At 59.4% G+C, this 26,390-nt stretch overlaps 2 protein-coding genes across 18 annotated transcripts in view; one reads left to right on the top strand and one right to left on the bottom strand.

Annotated features, from left to right (window-relative positions):
* The first annotated feature begins 966 nt into the window (after nt 1-966).
* On the top strand, nt 967-6,906 carry MFAP2 (microfibril associated protein 2). The gene is made up of 9 exons (XM_082685536.1): nt 967-1,111; nt 3,376-3,451; nt 4,443-4,529; nt 4,702-4,728; nt 4,827-4,913; nt 5,027-5,071; nt 5,803-5,890; nt 6,104-6,177; nt 6,386-6,906. The coding sequence occupies exons 2-9, from the start codon at nt 3,415-3,417 to the stop codon at nt 6,487-6,489; spliced, it is 549 nt and encodes a 182-aa protein (XP_082541662.1). The 5' UTR covers nt 967-1,111; nt 3,376-3,414; the 3' UTR covers nt 6,490-6,906.
* The window catches only part of CROCC (ciliary rootlet coiled-coil, rootletin), a 46,879-nt gene continuing 26,872 nt past the window's right edge, over nt 6,384-26,390 (bottom strand). For 6 of the 17 annotated variants that reach the window (XM_082685493.1, XM_082685494.1, XM_082685496.1 and 3 more), the window contains 17 exons: nt 24,589-24,768; nt 23,669-23,803; nt 23,154-23,297; nt 22,505-22,743; nt 21,896-22,055; nt 19,862-20,029; nt 18,383-18,755; nt 14,718-14,887; nt 14,486-14,606; nt 14,052-14,215; nt 12,442-12,657; nt 11,533-11,757; nt 10,997-11,146; nt 10,550-10,750; nt 10,220-10,351; nt 9,284-9,460; nt 8,003-8,599 (listed from right to left, as the gene is read on the bottom strand). In XM_082685493.1, coding sequence (XP_082541619.1) covers nt 8,513-8,599; nt 9,284-9,460; nt 10,220-10,351; nt 10,550-10,750; nt 10,997-11,146; nt 11,533-11,757; nt 12,442-12,657; nt 14,052-14,215; nt 14,486-14,606; nt 14,718-14,887; nt 18,383-18,755; nt 19,862-20,029; nt 21,896-22,055; nt 22,505-22,743; nt 23,154-23,297; nt 23,669-23,803; nt 24,589-24,768 — 3,042 coding nt within the window. In that variant the 3' untranslated portion in view covers nt 8,003-8,512. Of the gene's footprint in view, nt 7,217-8,002; nt 8,600-9,283; nt 9,461-10,219; nt 10,352-10,549; nt 10,751-10,996; nt 11,147-11,532; nt 11,758-12,441; nt 12,658-14,051; nt 14,216-14,485; nt 14,607-14,717; nt 14,888-18,382; nt 18,756-19,861; nt 20,030-21,895; nt 22,056-22,504; nt 22,744-23,153; nt 23,298-23,650; nt 23,804-24,588; nt 24,769-26,390 lie in introns of those variants that run through there. The other 11 variants (XM_082685499.1, XM_082685505.1, XM_082685506.1 and 8 more) reach the window with 3 other exon arrangements.

The raw sequence follows: 26,390 nt of genomic DNA, 5'->3' as shown, positions 1-26,390 counted from the left end.
CTCATCAGTGTTGCAGGAAGAAGAAACAGCTTGTGCAAATGTCCTGGGGCAGGCAGAGGAAAGGGTTTTGGGAGAAACGGCCAAAAGGCCATGTGGCTGCTGGGAGACCAGGCAGGGAATGAGGAGGCAGAGCCAGACCAAGATGAAGGGTGGGGTCCTGGGGGTAGGCGGTCACAGGCAAGTTTAGCTTTTTCCCCAGATACCCTGGGAAGCCAGCGAAAGGCTTTAAGTAGAAGGGGGCCAGCGTCTGCAGTGGGTGGGGGAGGGCAGGGCCCATGTGAGAAGGCCTAGATTAGAGATTATTACAGAGTCCAAGCAAGAGCAAATGGCGGCTTCCACCACAGTCTGGACCAGTGTGCAGGATCAGTGACTGGGTGCTGAGTTTGGTGCTGGGCTGGGTGCAGGGCTGGGTGCAGGGGCGGGGAGCAAGGAACCCTGAGGGATGGAAGGATGCTAGACCTCTGCCCAGAGGGGGACCTCTTGGAGAGCCAGGCCTGGGAAAGGGTCAGGAGGGATGAATTTGGACTCGGATCTTCCCTGGATCCTTGTTGCTTTGGGGACATTCCTGAGGCCAGGCCTGGTAGCCTATGGTCCATGCACAGACCTCAGTGCTGGTTCTCCAAGCCAGCCCTACCCTGGAGCTGGCTGGGGAGACCCAGAAGGCACAACCAGAGAGGCAGTACGGAAAGCAGGTCAGGAAGGCTGTCCTGGAAGCGAGGAAAAGCCAGAGGGGACAGCTGCGCGGCTGCGGGTGAATCCCCTTTAGGGGACTCAGTTTCCTCCTCTGTGAAATGGGGTAACACGTCCTCCAAAACCCACCTCACACCAGACCCCAGCCCAGATATGGCGAGGAGATGGGGAAGACGTTCTGCTCACCTGAAGTCTGAGCTGATGTGAGGGTAACCGCCAGGGGCGCCTCCCCAAGGGCCGCCCCAGAAGCGGGCTGGAGCCCCGCGGGCCCGAAAAGCGGACAGAGCTCGCGTTAGGACCCAGCGGCTCCGGGGTTGGAGGGCGGGCGCCGAGCCGTCGGGGGCCCGGAGGGGGGCTCGGAGAGGGCGGAGGGGCGGCTCCGCGGGCGGACTCGGATCGGGCGGCGGAGTGACCCGACCAGGTAGGCGCGGGCCTGGCGCCGGGAGCGGCGGGGGCCACTAAGGGAACCCCGGTGGGGGGTGCTGTGGTGGGGGGCTCCTCAGGACCCCGGTCCTGGGGCCGGCTGCCAGGCTTCCTGAACCCAGGGCCATCTGAGCAGATGCTAAGACGGCACTTGGGGGGTGTGGAGTCGCTTGGAGGGGGGCCCGAGTTTGGGGAAGTTTGGGGGAGCCCGAGTTGGGGCGTCGGGGCGTGGGGGTGGCTCTCCTTTGCCCCGGGAGACTGAACGGCCACGGTAGGGTGGGGGCGTCGGCCGGAGCCGCTGGGCCACAGCCGCAGAGAGACAAAGGGACACCCGAGACCCGGAGGGCGCAGGGAGCCTACGTACGAGCTCGGGGCTGATTGTTCCCAGCTGTGCGCGGCCACATCTGGTTCCCCCCCAACCCCCCCCCACCACTCCGCAGCCAGCCTCCTCCCTACCCGGGGAGCCTGGGGTTGGGGGGCTCGGAGGCCCCGCTCATCCCCCTCCTGCCCACCTTCGCATGGGGTGGGGTACCCAGAAGGGGAAGGGGCCTCCTCCACACCCCAGAATCCATAGTCTAGACAGAGGTGCTTGGAGATATGTTCCCCCCAAGAGGAAGGAGGATCCCTTACTCCCACACTGACTCCCACACCGTTTGCCCCCCCCCCCCCCCCCCCCCCCCCGGGGTTGGGGGATCCCTGCAATAATAAGCCTGGGCCTGAGTGCCAGACCTTCCCTGAGAGGGAGAGTCCATGCAGGAGGCTGAGAGGCCTAGGAGGGATTTGGGGGACAGACAGCCCCACCCCACTTCTAAAGCCCCTTAGGCCCCAGCTCAGGGCCTCCTCCTGAGTGGTGACAGCTCCAACTGGCCTGGCTGCTCCCAGTCCGTGGGGACGATGAGGGGCTAGTGAGGCCTTGTGGGGAGTTACCGGGAAAGAGCTCCAGGTATTTCGGTATTTCTGGAAACCCTCGGCGAGAGGCTGAGGGTTTTCAGAACAGGACTGTAGGGAGCCAGAGTACCCTGCCTCTGGGGCCGCTTGAGTCATGGGCCTCATCTCCTCCACCCCACCCCACCCCACCCCACCCCACCCCAGCAAGGAAGGGGGTAGCCAGTGTATGAGCCAGGCTGGGGGTCCCAGAAGGCTCAGGACTGGGAGGGAAGAGGGACCAGTGCCCACGGTTCCTTCCCTCTCCCTAGATGCCGTGGGGCAGGCAGGTGTCCAGTTAGCTGTCTGGAAGAACTCTCTTTGCTGTGGTGGGAGGGGCCCTCCTGGATGGGGGAGCCCTGGACAGTCGCCCAGCACCGCTGGAGAAGGATGACAGTGTAGTCCAGAGACTGCCTCCCACTGAGCCGGGACGGCACATGGGGACCCGTGGACACTGCCAACCCCAGGGTGTGGGCAGACACTGCTGTTCTTGAACTTTAAGAACCAGGGGAAGGCTAAGGACCACTTAGGACCCGCACAACACTTATCACACCGTGCTGGGGGCTCAGAACCCCTGGGCTGGGTGACATCACGGTCCCTTCAGCGCTGCCCTTCCAGGATCCAGAGAAACTCCCCTCAGACTCCACCCTAAGTGCTTCCTGCCGCTGCAGACAAAATAGACCTTAGTCTCGTGAGTCTGTGATGTAGACAGCCAGGTCTTAGGAGGCCCGGAGGCCTGGCAGGAGAGGAATCTTCTGGGGGTGGGAGCCCTGCCCGGGCCTGGCTGCCCGTAGGCCCCTGGGGCCCATGCATGCATGTGGTTTCCTGCAGAGCAAGACACTCAGGGCCCTCTGGCTAATTGGGAACAGGTGGTGGGTTTGGCGGACACTGCGGAGTCCCTGCTATGATGGTGGCTGAGCGGGCCGGGGTCCTGAAGTTGGACCTGGGGTCAGGGGTTCACATTAGTGGGTGAGACACCAGAAGGCGCTGAGTCAGAAGACGGGCATGGCTGTAGGTTAGGAGAGTGGAGTCAGGCTAGTGGGGGACTAGAAAGTTCCCCCCGGTGAGGAGGGCAGGGTGGGTTCTATCCATTCGCAAGATCAACGCTGGAACAAGGTTGGAGGCCTTGACCCTTGGGACATGAACACCTGGTGGGCCACAGGGACAGCAGTTGTCCCTCTGTAGGCCGCTGCCCCCGCCACCCCCCGACTCCCGGTCCTCCCTATGCCTGGCTTCTAGTCCGAGTGTCTCCTCCTCCTCCTCCTCTTCTGGGCTAGATGTGGCCAAGCAGAGGTGGGCTCCTCGGCCACGAGTGAGCTTCCCCTCCTCTTCCTCTAGCTGTCCTGACACCAGCCCAGACGGCCTCAGCTCGGAGCCATGAGAGCTGCCTACCTCTTCCTGCTGTTCTTGCCCGGTGAGTGGCTCCTGGGGCTGGCGGGGATGGGGGGCTCCCCCCGGGGATGGGCGGAGGGTGGGAGCTGGCAGTGAGCCTTCACTGTGCCCTGTGGCCAGAACTCAGCTCCCTGGGTTGCAGGGCCTCCTGACTTCTGGACCACAAACTAGACAGGCCAACTCCTTCCAAAGTCGGGGGCATCCCATGCCCTCATCCTAACCCCCCGACAGAAGCAGCCGGGCTGGGGCTCTGGAGAGTGGGCACACACCCAGGCATCGGGAGCCTCTGCTTTTCTTCTAATGAGAACTGATGTGTAAGCGGGGAGAAGCACGCAAGGTAGGGAGTCTCTAGGTCTGGGTTCTAGACCCATTTGGGACCCAACCAGCCTATATCATCTTGACTGTGGAGTGACCCCCAAGGCCCTACCAGGTCTAACATTTATTCATTTAACAGATATTTGTTGAGCTCCTACTATGTGCGAGGCATGGGCCTAGACCCTGGGGATACAGTGATGAAGCAGGCAGACACATCCCTGCCTTCGTTGCTGCCCATCTAGGGACGGGAGGCTGCTGTATCAAGTCCCTGTGACAAATGTCAGTGTGCCAAGTGCTATGATGGAAATAAACAGAAGAATGGGATGGAGAGAGTGGCTGGGCCAGTGAAGGCCTCTTGGCAGAACTGAATTTTTAGTTGAGATCTGAAGGAAGAAAAGTTAACCAAGATTGTAGGCCTAGGGAAAGTCAAATGCAAAGGCCCTGGGGCAGACAGGAGGATGCTGAGTTCCAGGAATAGTCAGGAAGCTACATGGAGGGGACAGCCCCAAAGTCAGTAAGGTGACTTGGGAACAGGGAGTGTAAGGGCCTTTATGCTTGATGAATGAATTTGGGTGTAGAATCTTAAGATTGTACCTGCCTGCCCTTGGGACTTCTACCTATCCTCCCCAGATGTGCCTTGGGGCCCCTGCTGTCCTTCCCTGCAGGGCACCCCTTCATGCTTTGCTTCCTCATGGTAGGCCTGCTGGCTCAGGGCCAATACGACCTAGACCCACTGCCTCCGTTCCCAGACCACGTCCAGTACACCCACTACAGTGACCAGATAGGTAAGGGCCTTGCCCTCCCCGGGTCTCCCCCCACCCTGCCAGGGTGTGCCTGACTCAGCTGGGGACCCGGTGGGAAGGGGGTGGGAGTCCTGGGTTTAGTTGTGACCTTCTTGGCCCCGGGACTGAGAGCTCGCCCAGTCCCCGACAATTCCGTATTTGTCTTTGTTCTCAGAGAATGCGGACTACTATGATTATCAAGGTAAAGGCCGGGCGTAGAGTGGGGCAGGTCAGGTGGGTGGGCAGCTGGGTGGGGACTGGAGAGAATGGAGTGGACCCTCTGATCGTCCCCCATCTCAGAGGTGACTCCCCGGCCCCCTGCGGAGCAGTTCCAGTTCCAGTCCCAGCAGCAAGTCCAACAGGAAGTCATCGGGGTCCCCACCGTAGGTAGGCTGCCAGCTCCTGTCAACCGTGGGAGGGGCAGGTCTGTGCTGGGCTGGGGCAGGTCCTCAGGACAGACCCCTCTCAGTGATCTCTGCTGGCCTCTCTCCCAACACCAGCTCCAGGAAACGTGGAGACAGAGCCCACGGAGCCTGGGCCTCTGGGTAAGAGCTTCCCCGACCGCAGGGGAAACGGAGGCACGGCCCCCCAAGCGGGGGTAGAGTGGGGTGCGGCGCTGGTAGGACAGAGATAGCCAGGCCTTTGGCTTTTGCCGGGTAGATGGTAGGGTAGTGGCTTGCAGACGTGCCCCTGCTTTAGGCCAGCAACTCCAGGGCCCCTCGGGCAGCTCTGAGGGGCCCCTTTGCCCCTGGGCTTAGCCGTAGGCTCAGGAAGAGCCCTCTACCCCCCAGACACTGGGAAGGGGAGGGTAGCACTGGGCGTGGTCATGGCAGGTGATGCCAAGAGGGGAGCCAAAGCCCCAGCCAGCCAAGCGAGCCCGTGCTGCCCCCACAAGCCTGAGGGAGCCAGGCTGTGAGGGCTGCTCTCCCCCAGCTGAGCTCAGTGTTAGGGTGTGGTCCTGCGAGTCAGCATAGCCCTGGCCCTGTGCTTGGTGTATGCTTCTGCGACCCTGTGCGTGTGGGCGTGGTTGGGTTTGAGCTTCCAGACTTCCAAGTGCCCATATAAATACATTGTATAAAACCCGGCAGCCCCTGGGGGCTCAGCCATGCTATCTGTGCAGCTGTGCATGCCCCTGTTCCTGTGCGTCCCCGGCCAGAGGGCGCAGGGTGGACCTAGACCCCCATAGGACAGCCAGTCTTGGTGGGCAGTGTTGGGGGCGCGCCCCAGCACAGGGTCCCAGGCTGCAGCCGTTCGTCTGATCCCGCCTATCACCCAGACTGCCGGGAGGAACAGTACCCGTGCACCCGCCTCTATTCCATCCACAAGCCTTGTAAACAGTGTCTCAACGAGGTCTGCTTTTACAGGTGAGCACACGCAGGGCAGTGGGGGTGGGGAGGCAGGCTGGGCGCAGGGTGGGCGGCAGCACCCAGCCGAGGTAGGACTTGAGGGAAGCACAAATCCTGAAGTTGAACTCGACTCTGGTTGAGCTCTGACCTCAGGGTCAGGATGTGCAGGCTCCCCCCAGTGGGGTTGGGTGACGGTGGGGTGACACCACTGTCCCGGCTCCGTGTCCCCAGCCTCCGCCGTGTGTACGTGGTCAACAGGGAGATCTGTGTCCGCACGGTCTGTGCCCATGAGGAGCTCCTTCGAGGTAGGAAGGCCTGCCCCCCCAGACCCCTCCCTGCTCCGCCCCCAGTGGTTATGAAGCACATGTTCTGTGCCGGGGGTCACTGCTGGGGGACCCTGAGCTCCCTCCTGGCTGCTTAGCCTTGGAACGTTCCCTGCCATGGGGTGGAGCAGGGGCAGTGGTTTTCCATCACCCAGCCTCACCCTGACCCCAGCTCTTTGCCCCACCGCAGCTGACCTGTGTCGGGACAAGTTCTCCAAGTGCGGCGTGATGGCCAGCAGTGGCCTATGTCAGTCCGTGGCGGCTTCCTGTGCCAGGAGCTGCGGGGGCTGCTAGGGCGGACCTGGCAGCCCCGTGCCCTGGACCTTCCTCGGATCCGGGGCCCTCAGGCCCTGCCTGACCTGGTGCTTTTCTCCCCAGCCTCACATTCCTTTTATTCTGTAAAAAGTTAGTGGACTGTGGCCCCGGGGGTTCGTCTCAGGCCCTTCTCCCAGCCTGCGGCCATCCCTGGAACACGAGGCAGGGGGCTCCCCATTGTCCAGTGTTCGCCCCCAGATGAGGGGCATCCCAGGTCTCTCGGTGGGACCGGGGCCTCTGATGTGCCTTTTCAGTCCCTGTGAGGACAGTCCCCCGGCCCCCCAGCCCCTCGAGGTAGGCTATGCCCCTCACCCCAGCTGGTCTGCTTGGGTTTCCTACAGTTCCCGGGCATAGACCACCTTTGTTTTATATAAAATTAAAATGGTTTTTACAGAAGATTCGGTCATTTTTTGGTTGGGAGAACAGGGCAGGTGGCCAGCTACCTCCAACACTGCTTGTCCTCATTGAGAGGCTGCCCGGCCCCCTGGGACAACGGACGGTTCGGGTGACCTATGGCCTCGCCTCTGCGGTCCCAGTCCTGCCTCCTTGATCACCGGCTTCAGCGGACCCACCCAGAAAGATGGACTGCGACATCTTCCCCACCCAGGGTCTGTGGGTCATGGCGGGGAGGGGGAGATACAGCTTCTTTATTGTCCAGGCTGCTTGGTGAGGGCTTGAGTTCCCACATGCAGGCATAAAGGTACGTCTAGGATATAAAGCAGGAGGTCAAGGTAGGTGGACTCAGACCCACCTTTGGGCGGGAAAGGCTGATGGTTAGAGGGTAGAAGTAGGCCAAGGCCTTAGAATGCCTCCCTCTGACCAGCACACGAGGACCCGGCTCCCCGTCTGACCAGCACACTCTCCCAACAGGCCTGCGTGGTGGGGCCTGGTAATGTCTCTGTCCAACAGACCAGAAGCCCAAGGGCATCAGTGACCCACCCAGATTCCACAGCTGGAGGTGGGCAGAGCTGGGGCAGAGCCTGACTCCACTGGCCTCCAGGGAGGAGAGGAATGTCTCTCGCCGACGCCGAGTGCCTCGCACATGAACCTCCTCACGACCCCCCTGCAAGGTGTGTGCCCATTTTACACACAAGCAAACCGAGCCTCTGAGAGGTTGTATGGCTTCGCCAGGCTCACTTGCTGGAGCCAGGACAAGACCCCATGGTTTCTCCCAGGCCTGCACTATCTGGACCGCCTGCTTGTGTCCGGGGACCCCGTCCTGAGGAGGGGCCACAGCACTGTGGCTGGAAGGAGCCTAGTTTGGGTCACAGCCGCATTTGTTGCCTGGGACGGGTGGCACAGGACCCCAGAGCTGTCCCCAGGCCGACAGCCTGGGAGGCTGGGAAGTGCCAGAGCCCTTCTCAAGCCTCCCCTTCTCCCTGTGTACCCCTGGCCAGGGGCCTCATCCCTCCCGGCCCAGGCCCCGGTGTCCCCCTCCTGGCCCCTCCAGTCTCTCAGGTGCAGAAGTGAAGAGACACGTCTACACAAACCGTTTTTAGAAAATGAGGTCTCCTTGCTACAAAAAAACACAATAGTTCTGAACCGTTAACACTGTAAAAAGGTATAAAAATACAGGGACTCTGAACTCTGAGGAATTTCCTGACAAACACTCGGAACTAAGGCAGAGAGAGCTCGGGAAAGCTGGGGGAGCCCAGGCTCCCCTCCTCTTGCCCATGAGCCCATGCCCCAGGGCCAGCCAAAGGCCAGGGGGGGTCTCCTTTACCCTGGGCTTCGGCTCAGCCACACAGAGAGGCTCTCCCAGGACCTGGAGGCTCATCCCAGGGGGGGGACCAAACTGAGGTGGGACCCACGGGTGAGGCCATAAAGCTGCTCCTCGAGTCCCCAACCTTTGGCCCTCAGCGCTGCCACCTGGCTCCTCCCCACCCCCCACCAAGCTCTGGTGGCCTGGCAGGCCGGGGGGCCTGGGCGGACCCTGCGGACGTGGGGGCTGCGGCCCTGCCCCGGCCGCGGCTGTCCTCTAGGATGCCAACCAGGAAGGGGCTCATTCCCCCGCGGGGCCGGACATGGGGGAGAAGGATGCTGAGCTCCTCCGAAATTCCTGTTCCAACTGTCCCTTCAGTGTGGACACCTGGAGAAGAAAGAGAAGGTGGCGGCTCAGGCCACCAGTCTGATGAAGAAGGTGGGGCTGGGAGGATGGGGGGTGGCTGCAGCCAGGGCCCCACAAGGGATCCAATCCTGCCTGTTTCAGGAAAAAACGGGTCTCGTGAAGCACGAGGCTGCTTCCTTCCCCTCCCATTCCGTCTCACCCGGCAGCCGGCTGTCTTCTGACCGCTCCTCGCATCTCCTCAGGAGCCACCCGTCCCCACTCGCATCATGGAGGCAGGCCTGGTACTAGTCCGACTCAGGGGACCCATGACCCAGGCCTGGCCTACCTATGCACAGGTCGGTCGGGGACAGCTGGGAAGAGATCTGCGACCCAAGCTGGCCGGTCAGCATCACCCCCGGGACTTCTGCTGTTGCTCTCAGGGAAAAGGTCCCCTTTTCTCTATGGTGGGTCGTTGGTCGTTGGGATGACCTAGGCTGGGGCTGCTTATGCCACCTGTGCCACCCAAGGGACAGCCACGAGGACCTCAGAGCCACAGCAGGGGGCCAGAGTTCCAGTGACATCACTTGGGCCCGTGTCGGGCCATGACGGATACCAGCATAGGTCCCCGATCAGACCAGCGACTGCTTCTACCGGAGGTCAGGGCCAGCCCTCCGCTGCTCCTCCCCCTCCTCCCCGCTTCCACATCCAGAGGAGGGGCCCAAGTACCTGATCCTCCAGGCCCCGCACCCGCTGCCGGTGGGCCCGCTCCCGCGCCTCCAGCGTGCGCTCTGTCTGCACCTGGGCACTGCGCAGACGCTCCACCTCCTGCTGCAGCTCCCGCTGCTGCTGCTCCTCGGCCTCCAGCCGGGCCGGGCTCTGGGCCTCCAGGGCTGCCACCTGGGCCTGTGGGAGTGGCAGCTGGTCAGGGGTCTGGCCTTGTGCACGTGTGCCGTGTGCGCGTGCAAAGGGCTGTCAGGCACCTCCCGGAGCCTAAAGGCCCTTCAGGGCAGTCAGTGCAGGCAGGGGTGCAGGAGAAACCCTTGTTTGTCTCCCATGTTCCTGGCCCACCTGGTCTGCAAATCTTGGGTCAGGGTACCTAGTGAGCCCCGCTGACAGGTGTGCACCCATGCACGCGTGCACACACACAGATGTAGTCAGAGACAGACCCACACGCACACAGAGGCACAAAAGCAAGCACGTAAACACTTACCGTGTTCACATGGACGCACACATATGTGCAAAAGCCCAACACTCCTACATACATCTACAGACAGGAAGACATCTGTACAGAAAGACACACACACACACGTAAAACACATTCCTAATACTTCACTGGCCACGTCCGTGCACAAGACTCAGGAGACATGCACGAGAATACTCCCAGGCACACTCACACCTCTACATGCCCAGAGCACACACAGAGGCTCACATACTAACTGGCATGTCTTTTCTCTCCATGCTGGGAGGACCCCTCCCTCCGGGCCCTGGCTCTGGGCTGGCCCCTCCAAGGGTCCGGACTCAGGGGGTTATGGAGGCTGAGAAGCCTGGGCCGGCTGAGCCATCAGCAGCTCCTGGGCTGGTTCGGCACTCAGGCCGAGGGCAGGGTGGGAGGTGGGGCCCAGGTCCAGGGCTCGGGAGAGAGAGGGTGGCCAGGGGCTGAACCTCCAGCAGCTGGATCTGCTTCTGGGCCTCAGCCAGCTCCAGCTCGGCCCCTGTGAGCGTGCGGTCCAGGCGGCCCCTCTCTGCATTCAGCCGCACTGTGTCCTCGTGGCTACGAAGCTTCTCGCGCTCCACCTGCACAGGGAGAGCAGGAGGGCATCAGGGGGCCCCGGGAAGGAGGGAGGGAGGTCCCACGAAGAGGGAAGGGTCCAGGGAGAGGGGTCAGGCTAGAGGCAGCAAGACCAGGGGCCAGGGGCGGGGGGCACACAGCCAAAATCAACCCCAGCTAGGACCCAGAGGAAGGCAGGGGAGGGCCCCGGAGGCTCAGCCCACCTTGTCCAGCATCCTCTTGAGGGCCAGGCGGTCCTTCTCCAGGCGCAGCGCTGACCGTTCCACCTCCCGCTTCTCGACCTCCAGCTGGCCGAGGGCGCCCTGCAGGCCGTCCAGGCGCTCCTGCAGTAGCCGCCGCTCGTCCCGCAGCTTCTGGACCGTGTGCAGGGCCGCAGCCTCAGCCTCCTGGCGCTGCCGCAACACCTGAAAAAGCCAGCAAGCCCCCAGTGCGGCCAAGCCTCCCGAAGCCCGTCAGACAGCTATCAGCTGAGGCCGCCTCTCCGGGCCTCAGCTTCTGCATCTGTGTAATGGGGGCGGGGGCTGAAGGAACCATGCTTCCCCACGGGAGGCTGAGCCAAGGTCAGGGATGAGGTTGGGATAAGGAAGGCCCCACTCCATCCGGAGGGCTTCAGCATCCTGGGGACAGAAGGGGCCCATCCCGGCCCTCACCTCCTGGAGCTGTTGCAGCTGGCCCTCCGCCTCCGCCCGCTGCAGCTCCAGGTCCGCCAGCTCGCCCCGCATCGTCTGCACCTGCTCTGCCAGGGAGCTGCTCTGCTTGCGTGCCTCGGATAACGCCTGACGGGCGGCTTCCAGCCGTTCCTGGGGGACAGGGGCAGGTGTACCAGGAGGGAGCAAAGGCTCCCCTCTACTCTGTACCTCTGGGTCAGGATCACAGCCCATAAAACAGCTCCAAAATCTTATCTGGAGGGCGAGGCAGATGGCAGCCCTGGCCCATGGACCTACATAAGGTGGGGACCCCTCAGACCCCAGCTCTGTCCCATCAACCCTGCCTCTGGGTCCCTGTAAGCTTCAATGAGTACTTATTCTCTTACTGCCCCACCCCCGCTCCAAGCTTCACTGACTGGCTCCCTAGGGTTCCCAACTGATGGCCCCAGTGGCTGGCTCTCTGTCAGGGTCCCTCCAAGCCTGCCCTTGATGGCAAACTCTCACTGAGCCCACCCCGAGCCAGGCCCCGGAATCCGTACTTGGAGCACTTGGCGGTCATGTTCGCAAGCAGTGAGGGCCTTCTGCAGGTGCAGATTCTTGTCCTGGGTGCTGGTAAGGCTGGCATTATTCTGGGCCAAGGTTTCGGTCAGGCCCTGCACCTTGTCCCGCAAGGCCCCTTCGCTCTCCTCCACCTTGACCAGAGCCCCACTCAGTCGATCCACTGTCAGCTGCAGGGTCCCTGCCTTCACCTCACTGTCTGCCACCTGGCAGGAGGACAGAGGACGGTAAGGTGGCTCTGGACGGTAGGGTGGCTCTGCTCTCACCAAGGCCTCCTGCAAGGACGCTGAACCCAAGCCAAGCCCCTCCCACTCTGCCTCGGCCTTCATCACTGATGCTCATTGTTTTCACGTGCTCCCACTGGCTCAGCCCACTGCAACCAGGGCCCTGGCCCCCTGCTGCTTAACGTCCCTCACCTGGAGTGCCACCCACCTGGTTGTCTCAGACCCCACGGTCTCCTCCCTGCTATAGAAGAGAGAGAATAACCACCACAGCCTCCACAACCTGGAAATGTTCTGAGTTCTTGACTTTGGCAGGTGACTGTGCAGGGCTAGCAGAGTTCCTGAACATTCTAGAGCTGAGCTTCCTGGCAGCCAAGGCAAAAAGGGACACGAGTGGAATCTATATCTCTAACTTGTCCCACCTGCTTCCTAGGCAGGAAACAGACTTCTTAGACACTGTTGCGAGAGTCTCACACTCTAATTTTGTCTGTTTCTTATTAGTTATGTTGACCTTGGGTGATGAGGTCACCTCTGAACCCCTGTCTGTCCGTCCATGAAATGAGGAGGGCGCATGCCTCACAGGGCTGTTGGGAGTATTACGTGGTCCCTGTGAAGCACCTGGCGCTGGGCGTGCGGACAAGAAGCCTCCAGGCGGAGGTGGGGACCCACCTGTCTCTGCAGGGAATCTACCCGGTCCTGCAGGGCCTGGGCCTGGGCCTCACGATCACTCAGGCCCAGGCGGCTGCGCTGCAGCTCCCCCTCGAGCGAGCGCCGCTGCAGCTCCAGCTTGATGGTGCGGCTCTCGGAGGCGTCCAGCACCTCCTTCAGGCGCCGCTTGTCGCTCTCCAGCTTCACCTCGTTGGCCTTCATCTTGCTGATCTTCTCCTGGGGGTGCGGAGGGGTCAGGCCCCGGCTGCCCGGCCGCCCCACACCCCCAATCCCTTCAGGATCCGTAGGAGAAAGTGGGAAGCAGCCTTGAGGCGGCTGGTCCAACCACTCCCTGTGTGACCTGGGGCCAGCCAGTGACCCTCCTGAGGCCTCAGTCAACCCACATGTTTGTAGGATGTGTTGCCCTGAAAATCGGAGCACGTTCTGGTTTGGGCTGGGTGTACCAGGCTTTGTGATCCAAAATTCTCTTTTTCCACTCTGTGGCCCTATTTCAAATATGTATAGTGGGAGACTGCACTGCCTGGGGAGGAGTACCACAACGTATTCACAGAGCCCTGGGGAGGACGGAGGGAGGGTAAAAATGCAGATTCCAGGGCGACCCTGCTCTGCTGCCTCACTCCCCAGAGGCCCAGAAGCTGCAACTGTGGGACCTGAGCAGAGCCGGGTAGGAGCCCTGGGCCCCACCTGGTTTTAGGGGATGGTGTTCTTCCCCTCGCTTGGGGTCAGACAATAAAGGAAACTTGAGAAGTGGGGACAGGACAGGAAGACAGACGGGGGCCCTTCCATTGCTATTCCCATCGCATTACATCCGACACAACCCTGCCCTGTGCCCGGCCCCTCTGCCGCCGTGCTCAGAGCCCCGATGCAGCCATGTCTGGGCCCGGCAGCCCCACGCTGGCCCCTGCCCAGCTTTGTTCCTGGCCTCCTCCTGCGGCCCCTGTGGCTGGGCTCAAGGCCAGAGCTGGAACCACAGACATAACAATCCAGCTCAAACTTGACCTGGAGCCAGAGGCAGGGGGTGGGCTGTGGGGGCAAGGCTGGAGGGCTAGGGAGTGAGCGGGGAAGGAGTGAGGGGATCTGTGGCTGTGTGAAAGGCTCAAGGCTTTGGTGGCCTGGACAGTCACTACCAGGGCCAGGGCGTCCTGCCCCAGACACATACACACACACATGTACGCAGATGACCCCCAAACACAGAAAAACCCCAGAGCACCACGTGTATGGCTATACAGAGGAAAAAGAAATGGTCCCCAAACACCATACGTTAAGACCCTTCGAGCGTCATCTCCAGGAGACAATGGCTGCTCTCCCCCATTTACAGAGGAAGAAAGTGAGAGAGGGCAGGCAAGCTGCCGGACCAGGACTAGAATCCAGATTTTTCTCCATCGGGCTCAAAAGCCCAGGACTCTTCTTCTACAGCCTAGGGACCCCTGGGAGGAAGGGGAGTGCGGAAGCTGAATGTGCTTCTGGGCAGAGTCCCAGGCTGGTCATGTTCACGTTCAAGGGCGCCGGGACGCAGGCTGACAGCAACAGAGAGGCATAGTAGGACCCCTAGCCGCAGCGGAAGTGCGCACGGACTCCCCCTGCCCCTGTGGCCCTCGGCTCCTGCCTACCTGGCTGGCCCGGAGCTCACTCTCCGTGGCCTGCAGGCTCCTCTCCAGGGCAGCCACCTGGTCCAGGGCAGCCCGGCGCTCCCGCTCGCTGCGCCGCACACTCTCCTCCTGCTCTGCCAGCTGTGCCTGTGCCCCGCTCAGCCGGCCGTCCACACCTCGCCGGGCTGCGGACCCCCAGCCCCGTCAGGCCTGGCCTGGCCACCAGACGCCTGGCCTGCCCACCCCCCAACCCACCACAGGGCCCTCAGGGGTCTGCCAGTCTGGACACATGGAGTGGAGCTGACCAGAGAGGGCGCCCCAAAGGAGACAGGTCCCCAACTCAGGTCAGGTGGCCAGGGCTGGGACGCAGGAGTGGTTCGGGCCAATCCCACAGGTCCCACTGCGGCTGCTAAGAGCAGAGAGAGCAGAGCAAAGACCCAGGGGTGGACACTTACCTTCTTCACTCTCGGCCACAGCCTTCTGCAGCTGCCTCACCCGTGACATCGCGTTGTCCCTCTCGGCCTCCATCTCGGCCAGCTGGCGACTCAGGCTGCTCATCTGGGCCCGAAGCTCATCCTGAGGCCCCAGCGTCCGGGGGAAGGGAAGACCTCGGTTCTGACAACCCGAAGCATCCCGCAGGACCCCGGGCACCCGGTTCCCTCTCCAGCCGCTCACACCCAGCCTCACCCGTTGTCTCTGCGCACTCCGTAGCTCCTGCAGGAAATCCCGGAGGGCCCCCCGCACCGCCTCCGGGTCCAGGTCTGGGGATGCCGGGGAGGTGGCAGGTCCTGGGGATGGTGGCTCAGACCCAGGGCTGTGTTCCAAGGGGCTGGGGCTGTAGAGCCCTTCGCCACTTCCTAGGGGAGAGGCACGCTTAGCAGTGCGGGAGCCCTGGCCTCTCCTGCCTGGAAGGGCTCTGCGGGCTCTGCGTGCACCGCCTCACTCACCTTGCCGCACCCAGCAGCTCACATGAGCTTCCTGCACTATGCTGGGGCTCTCCCCCTTTTGCGGAACCCTTCCCAGCCCCCATGGCCCTCAGAATAAAACCCAACTTCCTTGCCACCACACAGAGGCCCTGCTGCTCACCCTAGTACGGCGTTCTCACGTTTACAAGCCATCCATTCCACATCACCCTCACGTCCCAAGTTCTAGAACATTCCCTCTTCTCGTCTCTCCCCCTGGCTTCTCTCTGCCTGGCCCATTCCTTTAGGCCTGCTCCCCAGAGGTGTCCCCAAGCCCAGGCTGGGTTGGGGTAAGCTCATCACCCCCTCATAAGGCACCGAGATCTGCCTCCCCACCCAGACCAGGAGCACTGCGAGGGCTGCACCCCCAGGACCCAGTCCAAAGGTGGACACTCCACCTCTGCAACATCTCCCTGCAGCGCAGGCACCGGGCTCTTCTGGCACCCTCGTCCACCTTCACGATAATTCTCTGAGGAGGACCAACGTCCCCCCTGCATAGGCTGGACAGACTCAAAGCAGTTAAGGAATTTGGTCACAAAGCTGGGACAATCCCAAGCTGAGATGGGGAACCAGGTAAAGCCCTATTTCCAGGCAGAAAGATGAACTCTTGCTTTAAGGGGCGGGAGGGGCAGTGCGCACAGAGACAGGGTGGCACCTGGAGGCCAACCACGGAACTGCAGGGCAGGGGGTCAGCCTGCCCCCAGCATCCTCTTGCCTCTGCTTCCATTGATATAATAAAATATAATTAATTTTTGTATGTTAACCTTGTTTCCAGCAACCTTACTAAAGTTTCTTATTTGTTCTAATAACTGATTGTAGCTTTCCTATATTTTCTACATAGAAAAATCATGTGATCTGTAAATAGTGGCAAGTTTGTTTCTCCCTTCCTAAACCTTACCATGGTAATTCTATGTTTCTTACCATAATGTGCTGGCTAGGACCTCTGAGACTTCCTGAACAATATTAAATAGAAGGATTAAATGTACTATTTGCTATAGGGTTTTGAAGATCTAGTTTATCAGTTAAGGAAATCTTTTTCTAGTTTTCCCAGAGTTTGGATCATAATTGTATGTTGTATTTTATCAGATGCTTTTTCTGCAGCTATTTTGATGGGCTTTCTAACCATCTTTAAGTGTACAGGTCAGTGGCATCAATTATATTCACATCGTTGTATGTCTATCATCACTGTTTCCAAATCTTCTCAATCACCCCTATCTGGGGTTGAACTATGTCCCCCCAAAATTAATAGGTTGAAGTTCTAACCCCTGGTACCTGAGAATGTGAATTTACTTGGGAGTAGGGTTGTTGCAGATGTAATTAGTTAAGACGAGGTCCTGGTGGAGTAGGGTGGGCCCCTGATCCAGCATGACCAGTGTCCTAATATGGAGGGGAAATCTGGACACACACACAAGGCCACCATGTGAAGGCTGGAGTTCTGCTGCCACACGCCTAGGAACTACAGGCAGCTAGAAGGCCTGAAACAGACCCTTCCCTAGCGACTTCAGAGGGCGCACGGCCTGGCCAACACCTTGATCTCAGGCTTCTGACCTCCAGAATCACGAGACACATATTTCTATTGCCTAAGACACTCAGTTCACGGGGTGCCTGGGTGGCTCAGTGGGTTAAGCCTCTGCCTTCGGCTCAGGTCATGATCCCAGGGTCCTGGAATCAAGCCCCACATTGGGCTCTCTGCTCAGTGGGGAGCCTGCTTCCCCTTCTCTCTCTGCCTGCCTCTCTGCCTACTTGTGATCTCTGTCTGTCAAATAAATAAAATCTTTAAAAAAAAAAAAAAAGACACTCAGTTCACAGTACTTTGTTTTGGCCAAGCAAATGAATGTGCACAACCTCAAACAGAAACTTGGTACTCACTAAGCAATAACTCCCAATTCTCCCCTTCCCCCCGGGGACCCCAAATCTACTATCTCTATGAAATGTGTCTTTTTGAAGCATTTCATATAAGCTGAATCAGACTACACTTGCCCTCTTGTGACTGGCTTCTTTCACTTAGCATAATGTCAAGACTCATCCATGTTGTAACATGTGTCAGAATGTCATTGTGTTTTTCAGAGAGAGAGTGCGAGCAGTGGGGAGTGGGGGTGGCAGTGAGGGGCAGAGAGGGACACAGAGAATCCCAAGCAGACTCTGCTCAGCACGGGGTCCCATGCAGGGCTTGATCTCGTGACTGTGAGATCATGACCTGAGCCGAAAACAAGAGTCTAACGTTGAACTGACTTGAGCCACCCAGGCGCCCCCGGCATTGCTTTTTAAAGCTGAATAATGTTCCTCTGTATGGATACACCACATTTTGTTTATCCATTCATCTGTCGATGGAGACACTGGCCGATTCCACCCTTTGGCTACCATGAATAATGCTGCTACGGGCGCACACGTACCCATTCCAGTTCCCTTTTTCAGTTCTTTGGGTTATAACCTAGGGGTTGAACTGTGCGGGTCCACAGTAATCCTACATTTTCTGAGGAACTGCCAACTATCTTCTATGGCAGGTAAAAGTACATTCTCACTAGCAACGTCCCTTGATACATTTGTCCTTATGGATTCGGAGCCCTTACTACCACCCAGAACATTATTTCATTTATATACCGCATTTACTGTCTGCGGTTCTCATCCCTAGACTGCAAACTCCGTAAGAGCAGAAATGCTAGTTGTTCTGTCTTCTGCTCTGTCCAGTGGTATTTAACACATAGTAGTTGCTTAATAAATACTGAGTAACTGAATGAATGTGATCCTGGGGCTATTATCTGTGCTTTTGAAGAGGGAACCACTCAGTATCCCAGAGTCAACTGCGGGCAGGGCTAAGACGGTGCTAGTTCTATTCTAGGCCCTAGGAATCAAGATTAGGTCAGGCAGAGACCAGGTGGATGCTGACATTCCCAGGGTCCCTGGGAGCAAATGGGACTGGAAGGATGTCTGACGAAGTTGCTGGAAGGGCTCGCAGGCTAAGTGTGTATCTGTCTGGCTGTGATGTTGTGGCTGTGATGTCACAAGCCTAGAATGGAGGTGTGTCAAGTTAGGGGTGGGAGACTGCGGAGGATGGGGTGCTGATGGGGAGACGGTGAGCATCGATTCTATTAGATGGAGCCTCAAAGACTCGGAATCAGGAGCCTTAAGACGCATCACCATCACCCCCTTAAAGCAACAAAGGGAGCACAGATCAGCAAAGGGATGGAACTTCAGGCTCCCCAAAGGGAAGGAAAATGACCTGGGGGCGGGATTGAGACTCAGCGTCCAGGAGAGGTGCAGCCCCGCCCCCAACGGACTCTTGGGTGGGGCCGAACTAGACGGGGGTGTGGCCAGAGGCGGAGACGCCACAAGACACACACACACCCACCCCCCGCCCAACTTTCCCTCTGCCCTCTGCTCTCCGCTCACCTCCAGCGGGCGCACTCCGGGCTGGGGAGCCGGGCGAGGGTACCGGGGCTGGGCTGGGGGAGCGCCCAAGGCCCAGGCCCCGACGCAGAGCTGAGCGCAGGCCGCCCAGCTGGGCCTCGGCTGCGCGCCGCTGCGCCTCCACGCGGGCCAGCTCGGCCTCCAGGCCTTGAGCCCGACCTTCCGCCGCGCTTAGCCGCAGCCCCAGCTCCGCGGACTCGGCCCGCGCCGCCTCCAGCTTCAGCTCCACGCTGCGGGCGTGGTCCAGCTGCTGCTTTTCAGCGCTGCGCGCCTCCTCCAGGGAGCCCAGCAGGCCTCGCTCTCGGGCCCGGAACTCGCCCTCTTGCTCCTGCAGCTTCCTCTGGGCCCCCTGGACCTGTAACAGGCAAGGCCGAGATGTGGGGGTCAGCAGGGCCTCCCCCACCCGGCACCCTGCCTCCCAGGTCCAGCCTAGAGCCCCCCAAAGCGGCTTGCACAACCCCTGGTTTTTAGTGGTCCCCACCCAGGCAAGATGTGCAGGAACAACCCTGGGAGTGTGGGAGTTAACTGCCAGAATTTTTCTCTTCCTTCTGTGTATATGCCTTGTAATACACAGTTTCTAGCAATAAACTAACAGCCAACACTTGGCTTATCAGTGCCAGGCACTAAATACTTTGCAAAACACTCCAATTACCACTGTGAATCATCCCCGTTTTACAAATGAGGAAACTGAGGCATACAGCAGTTGTATAACTTAACGGAAGGCCACACACTACTAAGTTGAGAGCCAGGATTCAAAGCCAGGCACCCAGGCTCCACAGACTTTTCTTTTAACTATGAGCTCGTACTGCCTCTCTGTGCACATAATTTATCAATAAATCACACAACAGGGCATGAACTAAAAAATTATTTTCTGATGGAGTGCATGGTCACACACAGAGCACTCTGGTTAAGGGAATAAGTCAACCCCTCATGGTCCTGAGTTTCACTAGAAGCCACCATTTACGGAGGACCTGGAAGCCAGGACCTATGCCAGGGCCCCCATCCCATGAATGCTCTGAAGCACAGAGAGGTCAAGTGACTTAGTCAAGGTCAGACAGTAGGTTCACTACAGGGAAACAGTCAGAAAAGCAGAACGGAAAAAGCGCAGGCTTTGGAGTCAGACAGACCTGGGTAGCAGTGTGCCTAAGCGTCTGGGTGTCTGTGTAAAATGGGAGTAAGCAGACCTATCTCCTGAGGCAGCTGGGAGATTCAAACCCAGTTTCAGAGCTCCCCCTCACCTCCCCACCCCTGCTACACAGTTCTCGCAGTTGTTATTACTATTATACCTGGGGAAGAATTTCAAAGAGTGGGGGACAGGGACAAGTCCTAGGCAGGGATCTCTCAGAGTGACTCCAGCACTGGAGTCCCCACCTACTCCTTGTTGATGGGAGGAAGCACAGGGCACCTCCACTGTCTCCTAAGACCCTCCCCATCCACACAGCCCGTGCCCATCCGAGGTACCTCCTGCCGCATGGCCTCCAAGTTGGCCTCGCCCTTCAGTAGCTTCTGTCGGAGGCCCAGGGCCTCCCGCCGGCCCTCCTTTTCTGCCCGCTCGCCCAGCGTCAGGCGACCCTGCAACTCCACCAGCTCCCGGCCCAGCCTGGCGTTCTCACTGTCCAGCATCTTCATCTGTGAGAGACAGCGGACACAGGGAGGACCTCGGACCCATTCTCTGCATCCACAAGCCCTTCTAGCCCAGCATACTGACAGCCTGTTCAACTCTGCCCCATACTTTGCCCGGCCCAGACCTGGGGGGGCACTCAAGACCCAGTGCTCTAAGGACACAAACACCACACCACCTCAGAGCCACTGGAAACCTGCCCCAGGTAACTTCACCAAGCTCCAGCCATGCCTGGCACCTGGGCACCGAGGACCTCCACTGACCACCTCATCATAACCACTCACTGTGGGGAGGGGCGGACCCCCATCAGAAGAGGAACTCTGGAGCGCAGGAGGCACAGCTTGCTGGCCCCTTTCTCTGCAGGGATGCCTGAGTTTTATGGTGTACTTGCCACGTGTCCACCCCTGTTCTAAGCACTTCAACTGTACGAACTCATTTCATCTTCACACAATTCTATACGGGCAAGTACTAACATTATCCTTATTTTTTTTTTTAAAGATTTTATTTATTTATTTGACAGAGAGAAATCACAAGTAGATGGAGAGGCAGGCAGAGAGAGAGAGAGGGAAGCAGGCTCCCTACTGAGCAGAGAGCCCGATGCAGGACCCTGAGATCATGACCTGAGCCGAAGGCAGCGGCTTAACCCACTGAGCCACCCAGGCGCCCCCTAACATTATCCTTATTGAACAGACAAGAAAACTAAAGCTCAGAGAAGAGAAGCGACTTGTCCAAAGTCATACAGCTCACAAGCAGCAGACTGGGAGTCAATCTCAGACAAGCAGAATGCAGAGGTAAGTTCTAAGCTCCTATTTCCCCAGAGGAACAGGTGGGGAGTCAGGCCCGGAGTGAAGGGAACAGAGATCATGCGGTAGCACCTAAAGCCCCCAGCAAGAGCCTGGCGCACACACATGCCTTCCTTTCGGGGACTCCCATGGTTTTCTGGGACTCCCACCGAGCAGGAAGGGGGCTGAAAGGGTGGCGGGGGCTCTGGTGGGGATGAAGAGGACTTGGTTGTCAGGCCTTGCTAGCTCTGGGCAAGGTAGAACGGAGGAGCCCACTGGGACTGTCGCCTGTTCTGCAAGTCTTCTGGGAAGGCCTGAGCCAAGGATCGTTTTTATATTTTTAAATAGTTGGAAATGGCTTGTTTTTATATGGCTGGAAGAAAACCAAAGAGGAACAACATTTCTTACATGTGAAAAATGATATAAAACTCGAATTTTGGGGACGCCTGGGTGGCTCAGCTGGTTGAGCGGCTGCCTTCAGCTCAGATCATGATACCAGCGTCCTGGGATCGAGTCCCGCATCGGGCTTCTTGCTCAGCAGGGAGCCTGCTTCTCCCTCTGCCTACACTCTGTCTGCTTGTGCTCACTCTCGCTCCTCTCTCTCTGTGACAAATAAATAAATAAAATCTTAAAAAAAAAAAAAAAACTCGAATTTTGGTGTCCAGACACAAAGTCGGAATGGACCGCATGCCCACACATCTCTGTGCTGTGCGGGGCTGCTTTCCTGCTCCGACGGCAGAGCTGGATGGTTATGACAGACTGTGCGGCCTGCAAGGCCAGAAGTATTTACTGCCGGGCTCTTGGCAAAAGATATTTGCAGCTCCGGTTCCATCTCGCCGGGTCTGTACCTCTAGGTGTTCAAGGACTGCTTTGAGATTTGGACAAGAGCTCTAGACCCTCTCCTGGGAGAAAGATGAGTGACTACGTACACAAATGTACACACACACACACACTCACTTTTGCACACAGTTCCAGGGGTTCTTAAGTTGGAAAGGCTTGTTAGAGATCAAGGCCCTGGTTTTGCAGCTGTGGCAGCCCAGGCTTTACAAATGGGGTGCTGCGGGTCCAGCATCCAGAACCCAGGGTCAGTACCTGCCGCCGGAGCTCCTGCAGCTCCCTGCGGGCCTCCAGCCGGGAGCGCTCCACCTCCTGCAGCCCGGCCCGCAGCTCCTCGGCCTCCTTGCCCACGGCCACCCGCGCGTCCGCGAGCAGTGCCAGCTTCTGCTCCTTGTCCTCGTTGGCAAGCTTCAGGCTGGCGTGGGGAGGCAGAGGTCAGAGGCGGCCACTGGCCCCGGGAAAAGTACAGCGTGTAGGTCTACACAGAGGCCGCTCCCTAATCCCTCGAGTGCGTCCGGCCGGCTCTCAGCCCAGAGATGCCCCAAGAGCTACCTGCCCACAGGGCCCCTCCTGAGCTGAGCCCTGGAGGGCCAGAGGCCAGGTCCAAGGCCACAAGAAGCAGGCCAGTACTCCAAGGTTGGGGCTAGTCTCTGGGGTGACCCCAACAGGTGGGGTCACCTTGCCTTCCGCTACCTTTCCCTTTCTTTCAAATAGGAAAATCACCTAAAACCCCCCCACGCGCCCAGCTCCAGGGGCAGAGACTCGCCATCTGTGTGACTTCCCCAGAACCGCGGGATGAAGTTAGATTCCAGGGACAAGATCCAGTGTGAAGGACTCGGGGCGGGTCCCCTCGTGTTGCCCCACCTGATCCGCTCGCTCTCGGCCTTCTTCACGGCGGCCCGCAGCTCCTCGTTGGACCGCCGCAGGGCCTCGCGCTCCTGGACGCCCTCGCTCAGGCTGCGCCGCAGCTCGCTGGCCTCCTGGCGCTGGGCCTCGCGGCCATCCTGTCCCTCGCGCACCTTGCGCTGGGCCTCCAGCAGCTCCCGCCGCAGCCCGTCCCGGGCATCCTCCAGCAGGCGCAGCTGCGTCCGCAGCTCTTCTGCCTGGGAGGGTGGCAGGCCGTCACGGGACAGGGGTCGGGCTCCGCTCCAGCTGGGCCTTGGCCGAAACCAGCCCATACTCCTGTCCCTGGCCACGGGCACCTGCCACTTCCCTCTGCAGCCACTGAGACCACACGTGTGAGATCTGATTTGGCGCAAAGCATGATGGAGTGAGTGGTGTTTGGGCCTGGAATAATCAGCCCCTGGGATCTTTCGATGGAGGGACACCCAAGAGGCCTGGGACCCGCCCAGTGCCCTGAGTCCCCCATGTACACCCCAAGGACTCCATAAATGCTTATTGCCTCCTTTCTGCATTGGCTGTTCAATCGCTCTCACATGCGGGGACAAATCTCACACTCTTCCAGACCCCAGCAGACCAGGCCCCAGTGCCCGGAAGAGGGGGGACAGCTCACCTCGCGCGCTGAGGATTCCCGCTGCCTTTCCAGGTTTCGGGCCTGTTCTTGTAGCCTCTTGGCCTCCTGGGCATGGGCGGCTGTGGCCTCCTCCAGCTCGGCCCGCAGGTCCCGCAGCTCGGACGTCAGGGCATTCACGGTGCTCTAGGACAGGCGGGCTCCTCAAACTTGCTGCCACCATAGCCCTCCCCCGGCTGCTCCTGGCGGGGCCAGCTCAGCTGTCCACCTTCAACTCCAAACATGGCCCTTCCTGCTGCCTGGCCAGACAGCCCTTCTGGTCCCTCGATGCCCAGTGAGTGCTGTCCCCACAGCTGCTCCTTCCCTCAGGCTAGGATTCACCCAGCTCGACAACCTCCCTCTGATGGGGACTCCCAAGGAAGGGCTGAAGCTTCCCCCACAGCCCAGAGGCTTCTCCAGGGCACAGCCATGCGCCCCACCCCTTAGACATGGGGCCCCTCCAGACAGGGCCACGCCTCCCAGCTGAGATGGAGGCCCACCTGCCTGGCCTGCCCTACCCGGTCCTGCTCCTGCCGGCTCTGAGCATCTCTCTTCTGCCGCTCCATCTCCAGGGAGATGGCGGCCAGGCTGTGCTGCGTGCCCAGCAGCTTCTCTGACAGTGCCGTCTTCTCGGACTCCTTCAGGGACAGGGCCTGGGCAGAGGCAGGGAGCAAAGAGGCTTGGGGCTTGGCTGGTCATGGGGGCATGCTCGGGCCTTGCCCCCACCCTCCCCGGGGAAATGTGCCCACTGCGGGCTTGGTACCTCGTCTGTCTGGGTCACTGCAGGTGGACCCAGGGCAGCGGTGCAGACACACCCCTTCTATGGCCCCAGAAAAGGGCACAACAGCCATATAGTAGGTCTGGACATGGACACAACTTAGAAATCTCCCTAACTGGCCGCAACAATCCTGGCCCTTCATCACTCCCCTCTTACAGATGAGGTAACTGACTCAAGAGGTAAGTGACTTGCTCAGGGGGACACGGCTAATGAGGAGACGGATGCTATCTTGCCTGACTCCATCACGACATTATGGGTAAGACAGGAGTTCGTTCTCCGAGGAGGGTCCACTGATACATGTGGGCCTCACGGGGACTGCTCAGATCTGGGGGCACCCGGGCCAGCCCACTGTGGCAGAAGGGATGGCGGACTGTGGGTCCGCTTTCCTGGAGCAAGGGCTCATGGCGTCACGAAGGCAGCACCACTTGGTGAGTTCCCACCATGCACCAGGCATGGCTGACCACGGGACTCAGCAATGCTTCACACATGCCCCTTGAGCCCCCGATCCTGCCGGCGAAGACCCTGAGACCCAGAGAGGGACTCCCAGCTCCTAGCTGCTGGGGGGCTGAGGAGGGACTGGCCCCAGAACACACCAGGGCCAGGTGTGACCCCTAAGGCCCTGCAGGTGTGACCCCTGAGGCCACACCAGGGCTCACGAACCTGCTGCTTCTCGCTCTCGGCCAGGAGGAGGCCCTCGTCCCGCTCCTGCTGCAGGGCCGCGATCTCTTCGCTCAGCTCCTCCTTCTCCGCCTCCAGCCGCGCCAGCAGCTCCTCCCGCTCCCGCTGCAGCTGGTTCTGCAGCTGGGCCCGCTCGGCCTCCAGCTCCCGCCAGGCTGCCTCCTGTGGGCAAGACCCAGGCACCTGTGACCTCCCAAGGTTTGGCCCAGGCAGCAAGATCCACTTGTAGCCCAGACCCTGAGGGGCAGGGCCCGTGACCCGGTAACTACAAAGCGGGGTGAGTGATCAGGGCTGTGACGGGGACACACCAGGGCTGTGCAAGCCCCAGGGAGTGGCAGCAGCCCTGGCCTGGGGGTCAGAGAACATTTCCCGAAGGAGAGATGGGCAGTGGTCAACCAGGTCAAGAAAGAAAAGAAACAGAGCCCCAGGCCCAGAGTCCAGCCCCAGAGATGGCCTGGAGGCTAGAGAGAAGCTGATGCCCTGTTTAAGGTCCCTGGAGCTTGTACTATGAGGGGACACGGTGAGCAAAGGAACCAGAGTCACAGGCAGCAGCCAGGCCAGACCAGGCCCTGTGGGCTGTAAGGAGACGTTGGCCAATTCTGAGAACAGTCAGGGCAATAGAGAACCTCAAGTCAGGGTGACGAGGAGTCTCCGAATTTGGGACTAAGGAGTTGTTCAAAGCTATGGAAGAGGGACAGGGATTGGGGCTCCGGTAGAGAGGAGCTGGGTGCGCTGTGAGGGACAAAGGTGACCAGGGACAGCAGAACAGCTGGCCTGACGGGTGCAGATTTGATGACATTAAGAGGTCAAGTCAGGGGGCACCTGGGTGGCTCAGTGGGTTAAGCCTCTGCCTTTGGCTCAGGTCATGATCTCCAGGTCCTGAGATTGAGCCCCGAATTGGGCTCTCTGCTCGGTGGGGAGCCTGCTTCCCCCTCTCTTTCTGCCCGCCTCTCTGCCTGCTTGTGATCTCTCTCTCTCTCTCAATCTCTCTGTCAAATAAATAAATAAAATCTTTAAAAAAAAAAAAAAAAAGGAGGCCAAGTCAGAAGGCACAGGAGGAGTCAGAGAGGACACAGGAGTTTGGCTCCCTAGAGGGTGGGAGGGTGTGTAGGTAGAACCCAGAGAGAAAGATAGGCCCCCTCGGGGTCCCAGGCAGGTATCTGGCCCCCAGCCCTAGGCCCCACCAATTAGTGAAAAGTAGACACAAGTGCTCCTTCTGCGAGTGATTTGCTGCCCCCTGCAGGAGAAGTGAGATGCATACCTGCCCCAATCCAAGAAGTGAGATGCAGCCCTGCCCCAAGGCCTGCTCTGGACGGTATCTCAGGACCATAATAATAGTGGAGAACTTATGAAATGCCAGTCACTATGCTAAACACTTTCTACAGATGACCCCGCCTCATCCTCACAATACTCTACAGCATCATTGTCCCCACTGTTACAGATCGGGAAGGCCCTTCCGGGAACCTAACCAGGATGTGGCCAAGATCAGGTCCCAACCCAGGCAATGAAATTCTAGAACCAGTGTTCTTAGATAGCACTGTTCTGTCTTCTAGTAACCTGGCTCTATGTCCTTCTATGTGCTCAGGTTCCAGAGTGGTCTTTCATAGGCAGACAGCACTTCTTAGCAAATGAATATGCTTTCCTACTGTATGTTAGGTCAGCATTTCCCAACTGTGGCTCTGGATCACCTGCATCAGGCTCGCCAGGGCTGAACCCGATGTGGGGCCTGGGCAACCGTGCGTTTGAGAAGGCATAACCAGTGGCTTCTCTCAGCTGCCCCTAGG

This window comes from Mustela nivalis (assembly GCF_964662115.1).
Source record: "Mustela nivalis genome assembly, chromosome: 10".
Classification (NCBI taxonomy): Eukaryota; Metazoa; Chordata; class Mammalia; order Carnivora; family Mustelidae; genus Mustela; species Mustela nivalis.
Note: the sequence above shows the minus strand (reverse complement) of the source record. Positions and strands in the feature narration are given on the sequence as shown.